Raw genomic sequence first — 13,694 nt, forward strand, 5'->3', positions numbered from 1 at the left:
AACAATATTGTCCTTTTTCAAAAAAACAAAAAACAAAAAAAATATCTTCAACTTTTATAGATATATACATATGTATTATGTATTTATTATATTTAGGCATATAGTGATGTTATATGTATGATTTTTTTACCATTCCTTTATTTATTTTCCTTACAGGCTACTTTAAGAAAAAAAGTTTCATCATTTTATGGTTTCCCATTTTCTTCAGATTCTAAAGAATGGGAAGAAAAAGTAAATTTACTTTCATTGTAAGTACATTGGAACTTTCTTTTTCTTGTCCTATTTAAAACTGAAATCTGTTATGAAATAATTGTTGTATTTTAAGTATTTTTTAGATGTGGGTTATATAAACATTTGAAAAAGGAAACATTTTAATATAGCACATATATTTAAAGCACAAGAAAATTATAGCATGTAGTTTGAAACTTATTGAAAATATAGAAAGCTACAAGAACATAATACATGAATTGAATAGTCAGGGAACTTAAAATCATCCAACAATATTCAAATGACTATATAGGATCTCCAATCTAATATTGACAAATGCCAATATTTCTAAATGTTAGATATAGGGATATTGTTCCAATTGAAAAAGATAATTTAATTGAAGTGAATTATAGTCAATAAATATACCACTAAAATAATTAGAAGATCTAGATTTTTAGTCAATCTCCTTTCCTATCATTATATTTAGTAAAATATTCTAGTATACTAACATTTCAAAAAAAAAAATCCACATGAGATCCCTATATGATCTAGTTATGAAATTTTGAACATTAATTTAAATCAATCAATGGTCATCTCATCTAAGTACTGTATGTTTAGTGGAGTATCTTCCAAATTTTCTGAAAATGATTATTAAAATGGTATAAAGACACAATATTCAAAATTTTATAACTAGACTAATTTTAGACTAAAATGAACTCTTTTTCATTTAAAATCAGGAATATTTTATTAAATTTGATTAATAAGATTGGAGAACTGTATAAAAATTTAGTTTTTGCAATTTTTCATGGGTATATTTATTGCCTCAAACAAATAAAAAAAATGTATATAATTCCTTACAACATTTAAAACATTTTTTATTTAGAAATGTGTGCTTTTCTCTAATAACTTTGAAAGTAACTATTAGGGATTAATTAAATGATAATAAGACAGTGTATGATAGTAAAATAAGATTCTGAAGTCATAAATCAGCCTGAATTGTGCTTCACACTTATGCATATGTATATATTGAATGATTCTTTTAAACAACCAAACAGATTGGATATGTCTATTATACCTGGGAAGATGGACACATGGTCCCTTTGAATTGTAAAAGTTGGCCCTTAATAATGAATGGAGAAAAACTGGAGAAAAAAATTGAAACAAATGGTGAAAAACTGGAGGAAAGTAACTTACAAGTGCCAGTAGAGGGAAATGTCTGATTTAGTTGAGCTAAGAGACAGTGATGAAAGTAAAAAGAGTATTTTCACCAAGAAACATAAGCCATCAGAGTAAGCCTATGGTTACATACATTATGTTAATGTCCTGCATATTTTAATATAAACTTTATTTTGAATAGTGGATGTAGCTTTTCCTCTCGATCTGTGCCATTATCAAATTGGAGTGATAATGTAGTAAAATTTTTGGGAACTCTCTGAATGTGCATTGTTGATGCACATTGAAACATTATAAATAATATAATCAAGATTTAGATTATAATCTAAACTTGCATAATTACCAAGAATGAATATTAATGTTAATTTTTAATTTCTTAGAAGAGAATAATTTTCATTCTGGGAGTTTTTAAAGGATTGTGATTCTTGGGGGGGGGGAATAGTCTTAAATCAGGCTTAGGAAAAATCGCAAAGTTGATAACAATTCATTTGGAACATCTACCTTGTCATGTATTTCAAACATAGGGAATTTGCTGTTAGCCATTCATCTTCATTTTATACTGTTTGGAAAGTAGGTTGCTGCCATGTTGGTTATCTTTATTGTCTGGCATCATTTATTTTAATCCTGATGCCTAAAATTGTCATCTTGCCAAAGTCCAAAACCTATTCAAAGATGACCTCTTCTACCTATAGAATACTATTCAAAAAATAAATAAAGAAAAGAAAATGATCAGAGAAAGACAAAATTTTATGAGTTTATTAACATTTTGATGTATTGACAATTATGTTGGTTATAATAATTGTTTATTATAATTAAAAATGAATTTCTATATATTCATATCATGTTTGAAAGAAGAGAAGAGATTCATGTAATATTTCTTTACATTTTTTTTTTTTTAAGGCTCCCCAAGAAAGCCCTTTACCATTGTTTATATCTCTTAGGTATTGAATATGATACCAAAGATACTAAAACAAATTTGCAACATAAGTTAATCGACTTCCTTGCTGCCTATACAGAAGAGTCAGGTAAGAATTTCTTTTCTGGCCACTATTACTGATATCTAGTAATATTATGCGTGTGTTTCTATCTTCATAAAGATTTGCTCGTAACTTTTATATTAGTTGTCTTCTCTAATCAGCTGATTAGCCCATATTATTTATTATAATAATCCAGTCATATCAACAAACTAAAAAAATGCTTGAAATAATAATTTTTTTATTTTATGTTAATAATTTGGAATTTTAAAATTATCTGAAAAAGTAATTTCTGAATGAAACTTCTGAACATTATAAACATTCATTTTTTGATATACTTAGATTCAAATAATGACTATCATGGGCCAATTAAAATATTTTGATAAAAGTAATCTTTTAAATTGATTTCTTTTTTATTTTTTGAAACAGTTAATTTCAAAATCAAAAATGAAATGAAGATATATCCAGATAAAAGCAAATCATGATAAATTCAAATTTCAAAGTGTGTCAATTTGTAAATCAAATTTAATGTTGACAGAATTGTAAATGAATTACATTTCTTAAGCACCCATAGTTTTTAGTTGCCACTTATCTAATATCAGTTTCAACTTACAGTATTATTGAAATAATTTGGAATGCATTTTAAATAAAAAAGTCGTAAACATAAAAAAAAGGATTTTTTTTTTTTTTTTTTTGGAAACAAAAACAACTACAATAATTGTAATTATTTGGGCTAATATTAGATAATATTTGGAAGATAATCATATGTAATCCAAAAACATTTATATATGGGTAAAAAAAATTACTTAATTTTATTTTAATGTTTCACTACTTGTTTTGTTTTATTCGTAATATTCTAATTCTTTCCAGAAAGATTGGTTTTTGATTGATATATAATTGATTTGATTGATTGCCATATATAATTTGAAATAAGGCTAAAAATTTGATAATATTTCACAAAAACATTTGCAGGGCATTACATGGGATATATATGAAATGAAATATCAATAGATTGATTACTTTCCACAATCTAAAATGCACGTCTTTTGCATAAAAAGTGTTTAAAAATGTTTGGAAATGTTAAATAAAAGAGGGATCAATATTTCTTGATTTTGTAACAAGGAGTGTTGTTAATTTTTTTACCTTTGCTGAGTTACGAGTGGAACATGATACTTTAAAAAAATTAAATAATATTTTACAGAACTTAAACTAATATTGAAAAGATAAAATTTTGAAATTTAAATTCAGAAGACTAATGTGAAATAAATATCATTATATATATATATATAATCTTATTAAAAATTTATTTATAGAAAGGAAAAGTTTTAAAGAGAATCTTATCTGAAGTACCTGTATTTAACAAATTCTTTCTTTTTTTTTTAAGTCACTTTTTCTAAAATAGACTTATTCTTTATGTAGAGATCTTAGGACAAAATTTGAAACTGAGAATAACTGAGAGGATTATTGTTATCAATTCCAATTTTCTCAAATTTCTTTTTTCAGTCATAAAGAAATACTATTCATAAACTGTATGTGTTGCAAAAATTTCACTTAATTTGTAATTTTGCTTTTAAGTGTTTTGAAATATCCTTTAAACTTAATTTTTGAAGTTTAATTATGAAATTAGTGGATTTGTAACAAATTTTGGTCATGAATTTCAATTAAATTTTCATTTTTAAAGTCTGTAAATAAAATAGAAATGAGAAGTTTCTTTACCCTGCCATTTATAGTTCTTTGTTATTTCTTGACTTTTGTATGCACTTATTATTTTCTCTATTTTTTATTTGAATATTTTTATTTGTAGGAACTAATATGCAAGAAACTGTACAGAGAGATAATGAGGTAAGCCCTCTACTTTTATCTTAATTTATGTTTATTTTAACATTCAGTATTTAAAAATTTGTTTAATCAAATAATAAATTCCTTATTATTTTTCTTAAGCTTTAAAGTAATTTTGACTTTTTTTTTATTTTATAGTTTTAATTGCAGGGTGAATTATGTTGAAGATCTCTGAATATTAATTTATTTTTTAAGCAAGAAGGAAAAGACATTTTGAACAATAGAAAGGCCATTTTTGCCACTTATCTTCACCAAAAGTTTATTTTCCTTCCTGCTTTTTTTTTTTTTTTTTTTTCCTCCCCAAAGTATTTTTTTCTTTTTTCATAACTTTCATACATTTTTTTAAATTGTTTATTATTTTTTAATTTGAATTGATTACTAAAATAAAATGGATTGTAATAATGGCTTAAATTGTAATGGCAAGTTCTGTAATTTGCACTGATAAAATATTCATTTATTCATTCATTTAAAAAAATGCTAAATGTTTCCACTAAATCAACAACAAGAAAAAAGTATATGAATATTCCTATTTTTATCTGGCTTAATTCCATTCATACTTACTACCATATGCAATGTATTATTATTGCCATTTTATTTTTCAATACTCATGTTAAAGGTTGTTTTCCTTTACCAAGCATAAAGTAAACATTTAACTTTCAGTTTTGTTCAGTGCAAATTGCATTATAATAATCAGCTTTCTATTAATACATACACAACATTTTGTAGAATTCTAAGTTCTATTTCATAGCTGGAAGAAAACTTTTATAAAATGTTCCATCTTTGTGTTTAATAACAAACCGCTTGGTTCTCCCACTCTGATAAAGGATGAAATTCAATTCTCTCTACACTTTCGGAGAATTAATTCCTATTAGATTTCCGATGTTTTTTTACTGTTTTCTTTCTTTTATTTCCATTCCTGTCTCTTAATAAGAGACTCAAGATCAAAGAAAGAAAAAAAAAAAGGATTTCATTGAAGTTTAATCAGCAAACACCTGAAGGGTTTTGATAGGCTGTTCCTAAAGGTTGTTTTAGCACTGTGTCTATAGGCCCAAATTTCCCTGTCAAAAAAAAAAAAATGTCATTGAATTTGGTGAATCCCTAGAGAGGTTTTATTGTTAGAGATAACATTATTTTGAATCTTTTCTTAAAACATTTGCTGGTATTAATTTCTTATCCCGCTGTTGCAGATGGGTTACTCACTTTTATGTGTTATTGCCTGCATAATGCCATAAGAAGTTAGAAATATTAATTCCTTCCTTACTCTTCTTCATCAGTTTTCTTTTATCTGTGGCAAAGTTTCCTAATGAAATGTAATTTTTCTCAGATTTCATTTGCTTCCTTTAAGCATTTATAAACAATAGCTTCTCTTGCTATCAAGCTAAGAATAATTTGTAAGCTTAATATCAAACCTTTTTAATGAAAATTGATTCTGTTCTTAAAAATCAAAGCTTTTATAATATCAAACAATTATATTTATTTGAGTGGAATCTAATTTTTAATAGAAGCAATATTTCAGTTGTTTAATTTTAGGGAACTCTTATGTTCCATGTTCATACATTACATCTGTTCAAAAATAATCTTTGTTAAATATTATTATTTGATATTAAGATACTAAATTGCTCTCAATTCGTATTTTCTTTCATTCAGTTTTTATTATTATGAATGCTTACAGGCTTGATTAATCTAATCTGTTTTTTATCCCTCCCTTCTTCATGTGTAAACATAAATTTTATATAATTTATATTGAAGAAAATTCCAAAGTATTGCTCATTTCAATACATAACAAAAAATAGCTCAAGATCTTTAACAGAATGAACATTATTTATAATATTTTAATATTCAGAAATACTTTTATCACATCTTGTTTAATGATTAAAATATCCATCAGATAAGATCTTAGAGTTCTTTAGAGTTTACAAAATACTAATATTCTCTTTTTGATTGTAAAATGTAAAGATACCAGATTCCTGTTACGAGAATTATTGTGGCTTATGTGGCATTACATAAGAATAAATGCTTTAAATGCATGTGTTGACTTGATATAGACATAATTTTAAGTTTAAATAATATGTAGACTATCTATTAAATTCCCTTTAAAGAAATTGAAGGCTTAATTATTATCTCAATTCCCAGAATTTCTTCATGCCATTAATATATGTATATGTAAATATATATTTATATTTCAAAATCTGTTTTGCAGAAAGAATTATCTGCTTCCACTCTGACATTATCAAGTGTCACCTCTGACATTTTATCAAAATGTTCTTCCTATGTCGATACTGAAACCAGTGATGCTGTGCTAAGTGACAAAAATATTGTTGTTCCAAAAACAAAATATGTTTCAGATTCTGATTCTGATTTGATAGAATTACCTTTATACAAGCAGAGCTTATTGAAAAATAGTTCTTACTGTCCAGAAAGAATAAAGAAACCTGTTCAAGTGGAGCAACTTAATGATAGAGAGAATTTACGTATAGAAATGTGTGAAGGCATTCAGAGTGAAAAAATTAGGGAAACTAAACATTCTATAAATACAAAATCTGAATTTCAAAAACTATCTACTTCAGAGAAGATAACATCAGTATTACAGAAACAGCAACTTTTGGATAAGAACTTACTTGAAAAGAAAATAGATATTGAAGAGAGTTCGAAGACAGAAACTTCAAGCCTTGTTAGTTCTAAAAGTGCTAAAAGAAACAGGAGAAGAAAAAGAAAAAAAATTGAAAATGCTCAAAAAAACAGTGGATCGTCTACAACGAAACCAGTTAAAGTTCATTTGCCATGGTGGCAAATTCAGCAGATGATAAAGTATAAAAAGGAAAAACGTAAAAAGAAAGCATTGCTTGCTTCTGAAGTTGAGATCAAAACAGACACTTAAAAAGACTTAAACTATACTTAACATATCAAGAAATGAATTTACATTTTTGTGTTGTAATGCATCAAATAATTATTTGAGCTTGTTCTTAAATGTACTTTATCTCGGTATTTTGTTATATGGCTTCTTTTAACATTTTTCCTTTTTCTAAATTATGATATGATTTAAAATCATATGTGATAACTTAATGACATTTTAAAAGGTTTTACATTTTTATAATTCACAAAGTGTTGACACAATTTTTATTTATTAAATAATAAAAATAATTTATTGTGGATAGTATTTATTCCTCATAAAGGAGCTTTTTATGAGGAATTCAATATTATGATATGTTGTTTGAATGAGTTAAAATGGTATTTGTCTTACCATTTATGAGAATGTATATGCTTGTTTTTCATTTGTCTAACTTAAAGACTAGTCATTTTTTTTCAACTTGCTTATCAATAGGTTAAACAAATCTTGTTATTAAAATAAATTTATTATCTTCAATTGAAATCATGAAATCTTTGTTATGGCATGAGATTTATCATAAAGCAAATCATTTGTTAATTCAATTTAAGAAGTGGCAGCTCTTTCTTTCAAAATCCTTTAAGGAAGTTTTTGGTTAAATTCTTGCAATCAACTTAATTCTGACTTAATAATTTAATTCAAGCTTATGTCATATATATTTTTTATGCTTTGAGGAAAGAAATATTTCATTTTATCATAATTTATTTATAAAGAAGTTCAATAATATGCATATATATCCCTTGTCTTACCAAAGAATATATGCCTTATGCATGTTTTTAAATTACAACTCTTCATTGGTAAATAAGTTGATTGTTTCGTTTTGTCTCAATGTTTTGTCTAGTTTTGGTAAGAAGTTAGATAGTATATATGCATTAAGCTTTTAAGCATTGATACTGAGAATTGTTAGTCAGCATTATCTAGAAATTTTCTAAGGGCAGTATTTAAAAAGCATTATCTAGAAAATTTAATTTGAGTTACTCTTTCTAACATTTAAGTTAATGTAATGCATGTATGTAATGTTCAAAAAATGTTATGAAATACGCATAACTCTTAAGAAAAAATTATATCAAAAAACATATTTGTAATACTTTTCTATATAATTCATCAACTTTTGTCTTTTTTTCGGGTTTTTTTTTACATTCTTCTTCTTCCTTTATTCTACTCTCAATAGAGAATATAATCTCTGTTGCACAATATTTACTGTGTCTTCACTAGGATGTTTATTGTAGAAAAATCATTTACAATGGAGATAAAGGGTTGTCACACATTGTCATATCAGAACTGTCAGAGGACTGATTCAATTTCCTATTGCTCTTCATATTTCACTTACAGCAGCTTTTTCAATTGGTAGCTGCTGTGCTGGAACGAGGGGACATAGATAGGTTGGTCAAAAAAATATTATTTAAGTTGTCAAATATATAAATTTGTAAAAAAAAAAAAAAATTTAAAAACTTTAGAAATTATAAAATATTAATACTAGAATATGTATTTATATTGAATTGTTAAAATCTCTACTAAATAAATTAAAATACTATTAATTGTATATTTAAAAAAATGTTAGTAATTCAATTTAAAATATGTTAATTATTCATTTAGCTATAATTAATTCCACTTTAGCTATATATTATTTTATTTTTAGCTATACATTATTGCACCATAATACATTCCACTTGACGTGTCCTATAAAATGATAATTTTAATATTATATTGTGTAAAATTTATTATTTCTTTATAATCTGTCATAATAATATTTTTATATTTGTTAGTAAAGAAATCATCAATTAATAGCAATGGTTAATTTTTTAAGTGTTCCATTTCTTTAGACATTTTTTTCCATGATATATATGATAAGAAAATAAATAAAAACAAATATTTTCACAAAGTTACTAAAATAAATCATAAACCTCATGTTTAACAAAAATGTGTTGACATGTGAAGCTAAATTGATTATTTGTTAAAAGAGTGATGTCATGATATGCACTAAATAGGACACAAAGTGACTAAATCTGCCACTGTGCACATGCAGTTGAGTTTTGTCATGCAAAAGATAAACCTTTGGACTGCAGATACATACATTTTCTCTTATTTCAGCTTGTAAGGCTTGTTTTATGAAAGTATTACAATAACTGAGAACATTTACAGTTACAATATTCTATAAGGAGTGAGCCAAAAAGCTGACTTTTTTGTTGTTGTTGGAATGTTCTTGTATATTTATGATATTTACATAGTTTTCCATGCTGCAAACTGAAATTCTGTATTGATATGAGGAATTCATTTATCAGAAAACTGCTCAAAAAATCGACACTTGTGCAACAGTGGTTATCTTTATAGATGCCATTCTTTCTTTTAGAAAGAAGAGAAAAAGTTACATATAAACTATTGATAGTATCCTTATAGTGCAGAAATTATATTCAAAAGTAACTTAAAACATTATCTTTCATATATATATAAAAAAAAACTAAAATATGTGCTATGCTTTTATTTAATTGAAAGTTTGTAGTTATGAAATTTTGAAATTGGTATCTGTCTCTTCTTTATGTTCTAGAATTATGAAGTTTTGTGTATTCTTTTCAGAATAAAGCTTTTTAATGTTTCCATTACTTAATTATCAGCTAATTAATCAAATTTAATTAAATCTTGATTCCATGCGAGTAATGCTATCTGAAAATGAATGTTAACAAAAATTGATTTTCTGATTTCATAGTATTTATAATTGGGAAGTTTAATACATTAAAAAAAATATAAAGTAGAAAAAATTATCAAAAATATGGATGTTAAAAGAAAATGCAAAAGTGTGAGGCAATGAAATAATAATATATATCAACAAGAAAAAAAATCCTAGATATCACTTAAAAGCTTAAATACTTTATTAATATATATGAAATTCCGATTAACGTGGAGTATCTTTAACAACATCACATTTTTATTTATTTATTTATTTATTTTTACGATTTTCATCTTGGCCTCCATATTTTTAGCAAAAAATAATTTCTGCTTTTTAGTATCCTTATTAAGGCATGCTTTAATATATATTATTATTATTATTATTATTATTTTAATATTGAAAATTATGCTTTTTGAAAGTGCCTTGAATATAGTATTTCCTAATATTTAATTGAGCATTTAATCAAAAGTAATAATCTAACATTGTTTCTCAGTATCTTTAGTTTTTTAGAATATTTTTTCCTCTTGGTTTTTTTAGTTTCTAGATTAATGTTTTATGTGTTTCTGTATTGTTAACTTGTGTATTTATTAATTAGTATTTATTTATTGATTTGTAACTTTATTTGCTAATTCTTTTTAATATATTGATTGACATTTCTTCTATACCAAATGTCCACATATATTCGAGAGCAATAGTAACAAAAGTTTATTTCAATGGATTGTGTATTTTATACACTTTTATCTTATGGTGCTGGTATATATTAAATCTGTATTATATGTCAAATGAATGTTAAACTGTGATATTGTTACATGCAATAGTGATAACTGAGCTTATGAAATGGCTGTAGATTTTTTTTTCAGTTTTTAGATGATTATATTGTGCTTGATTCTTGCTTTTAAATACTACATATCTATCATATGTGAGAAACAAAAATAAATGAATAAACTTTGTGAAATCTCAAATATATATTTTACTAGAGATTTTCTCAGAAAAAGAGCAGATTTGTCTTATGCATTTTCATTAAAACTTTATTTTTTTTATTTTATTACCTTTAAAATCAACTTTTATCTCCTCCCTTCCCTTTGTGCAAATAAAAAAAAATTGTTTATTTTATGCACCACAAAACATTGTCTTATATTTTGATAATTGTCCAGGGTGATATAGAATTCATTCTACAATCTATTAAGAGAAATAGAATGTAAAAAGAGGCAGACAGAATCTTATAATTCCTTTGAGCTAGAGGAAAGAAAGATACAGAAATCACAAGTCATTAATAGATAATACTCTTTATTTGGCAATGCTTTAAATCAGCCATTCACGATCACTTCATGCCATGCTAATGGAGTGATGGCTGTCCAAAATCTGTCGTCAGTGTGAAAACCTGTGAGGCAGAAGATTGGATATCCTGTCAATGGGTGCTTAGTGAAATCGAGTGATGGGAGGCTGGCTTGCAGTATTATCAAGAAGTTGGAGTGAAGCTGCCCTATGATGGCCGTAAATGGCTGGTTTTATGCATGGGCAGAACATGCTCATATCTGATTTTACAACTGCTCAAAATTTTGCCATTCCCTGTTATGGATGCTTCATAACAGCTGTACATGGATTGATGAACCCTTCTGGAAAATAGTTGATAATTGTGGTGGCAATTGATCTTGCCATGCATTTGGCCTGTTCACTATTTTCCTCTTCTTCTTTTTGAGCACAACAGCCCCTTGCAGACCTTGGCTACCTCAACCACGCACACTTTCCAGTGTTTTCTATCCCCTGCAATTCCCTTCCAGTTTTTTATCCTCTGAACACGGAACACTCAGGTCTTCCTTTGACCTGGGATCCATAGGAATTTTAAAAGTGGATATTTTGAGGGCGCTGTTTTCAGGCTTCTCCAGATATGGTCGAGCCATCTTAACCTGTTGCTCCGGATAATCTGTGCTATCTGTGGTTGCCTATGGAGTTTGTATAGTTCAAAATTGAATTTAGTTTGCCAACATCCTATCTCTAGTACTGGGCCAAACATAGTTCTGATCTTTCTCCCAAACATGTTCAGAGAACGCTGAGTGCCCAAGTTTCACTTACATAGAGCAGACCAGGCGTAATAAGAGTCATAAATTATTAGTTTAGTTTTTCGACTAATTAAGTTGGATTTCACTTGTTTTTTTCACTCCAAAAAAACATTTATTAGCCATTTTTATCATTTTGTCGATTTCTGCTCTGTGTTTATTGTTATCAATAATCAATGTGCCAAGGTATTTGAAATGATCGACTTTTTCGAAGGTATGACCGTTAATACGCAGTGTAACACTATGATTTATAATTGAGGGCAGGAATTCCATAAATTTGATTTTATATTCATTAATGGTAAGGCCCATATTTGTGGCAGAAGTTTCCAAAGCTTGAAAGGTTTCTCTCACTGACCTTCCAATAATATCTATATCAACAGCACAGGCCGGCAGTTGAATGGATCTATTCCACGTGCCCTTTCGGTCTAATTCACTATCTCGGATACATTTCTCCAAGGCAATGTTAAAAAGCAGACAAGCAACGGAATCCCCTTGACTCAAGCTTCTCTCTGTTGCAAAGGGCTCGGATAAATGGTTTTGCATGTTCACTATTTAAGCATTTGTATATTACTGTGCATATACAGCCTAAAATTTAAACTATTAACTGAAATCATAGGACTCTATTAGCTAATTGGCGATAGCTGATTGGGTTGGTGTTTCCAGTCTTAGTTTCTTGATTTATATTATTTTCTGTAGCTCTATCAGTTTGTATGTTGAATTCTGCATCACCCTATATTTTTTAAATTTAGTGTGATTTATGTTTTATTAATTGTCAAATTCTGATTGATTGATCACTCTTTGTGATGAATTGGATAGAAATATAATTCATTTGATAACATTTGTAATCAGTATTTTTCTAACCAATTGTATATGGTAATAACATAACATAATTTTGTTTTGATACATCTCATAGCTAAATCACATAAATTAAATGAATTCGACATTTTTATAGTATTATATAGCCCAGTGTCACTTACATATTGTTACAAACCTATAATATTGCTACCCGGCACGAATAGAGTCATCGTAAGAAAGACCGTTGTACGATCGGTCCTGTACGTGCTGAGATCAATGAACTTCGAGCTTGGCGACAGACTTGGCGAGCATTTGGCGACTTGGCGATAAATTTGGCGAGTTTGGCGACTAAATGGATAATACCGGAAAGTTCGAGAACTTTCACGATCCATCTAGTAAGACCCGAGGTACAGCCAGATGCGACCTGATTGGTCAGAAGATTCTAGCCCCTCCTCCCGGAACTATAAAAGACGGACACTCAGAAGCTACGAAGAAGTCGTGTGGATCGGAAAAAGAGGAGGTGTGTGGTGAGAGTCGGAGTCGCCGACACGTAGAGGTCTTGGAGGATTAGACAGCAAGAAAGCTGCTGAACTATTAGCAATTAAATGTGCTGCGCTATTACGATTTATTGGCGGTATTTATTGTTGTAGAAGAAAAAAATTTTGTAACAATATATATTAACCGTCTATATTTTTTAATTAAATTTTCCTTTAATAATATTTGAAAGATTTTTCCTATGACTTAATGAAGAAAACATGTTATTGCATAGCAAATTTACAAAGCAATTTATTGAAATGAATTTGGCAAATGTAATTATTTTGTAATTAAACGTCTAATTAGAAAGATATATATATAAATAAAATGCCCGTGTCCTAGAAAGTTGTTTATAGACTTTTCATGGTTAAAATTTGTGTTCTCACTTCAAAGAAATAAATGAGCGGGTGACGTAAGTATTTTGGTAGACATAAGCAATATCTAATTTAATTTTTTTTTACTTCTCGTATATGAAGTATAGAGGAAGTATCGCAATCGTCAAAAACTTCGATCTCGAGATTTTGAGAAATCTCCACGTTTTAGACCTTCATGAGCTCGGAAAACTA

General features: G+C 27.3%; 1 protein-coding gene across 1 annotated transcript in view; it reads left to right on the forward strand.

Moving 5' to 3' along the window:
- The window catches only part of LOC129968677 (uncharacterized), a 29,315-nt gene extending 16,002 nt beyond the window's left edge, over positions 1-13,313 (forward strand). The window contains exons 11-14 of the mRNA XM_056082809.1: positions 157-248; positions 2,281-2,405; positions 4,159-4,196; positions 6,394-13,313. Of these exons, the coding sequence (XP_055938784.1) occupies positions 157-248; positions 2,281-2,405; positions 4,159-4,196; positions 6,394-7,071 (933 nt within the window). The 3' untranslated portion in view covers positions 7,072-13,313. The remainder of the gene's footprint in view (positions 1-156; positions 249-2,280; positions 2,406-4,158; positions 4,197-6,393) is intronic.
- The last annotated feature ends 381 nt before the right edge of the window (positions 13,314-13,694 follow it).

This window comes from Argiope bruennichi, chromosome 5, assembly GCF_947563725.1.
Source record: "Argiope bruennichi chromosome 5, qqArgBrue1.1, whole genome shotgun sequence".
In the NCBI taxonomy this organism is placed as follows: domain Eukaryota; kingdom Metazoa; phylum Arthropoda; class Arachnida; order Araneae; family Araneidae; genus Argiope; species Argiope bruennichi.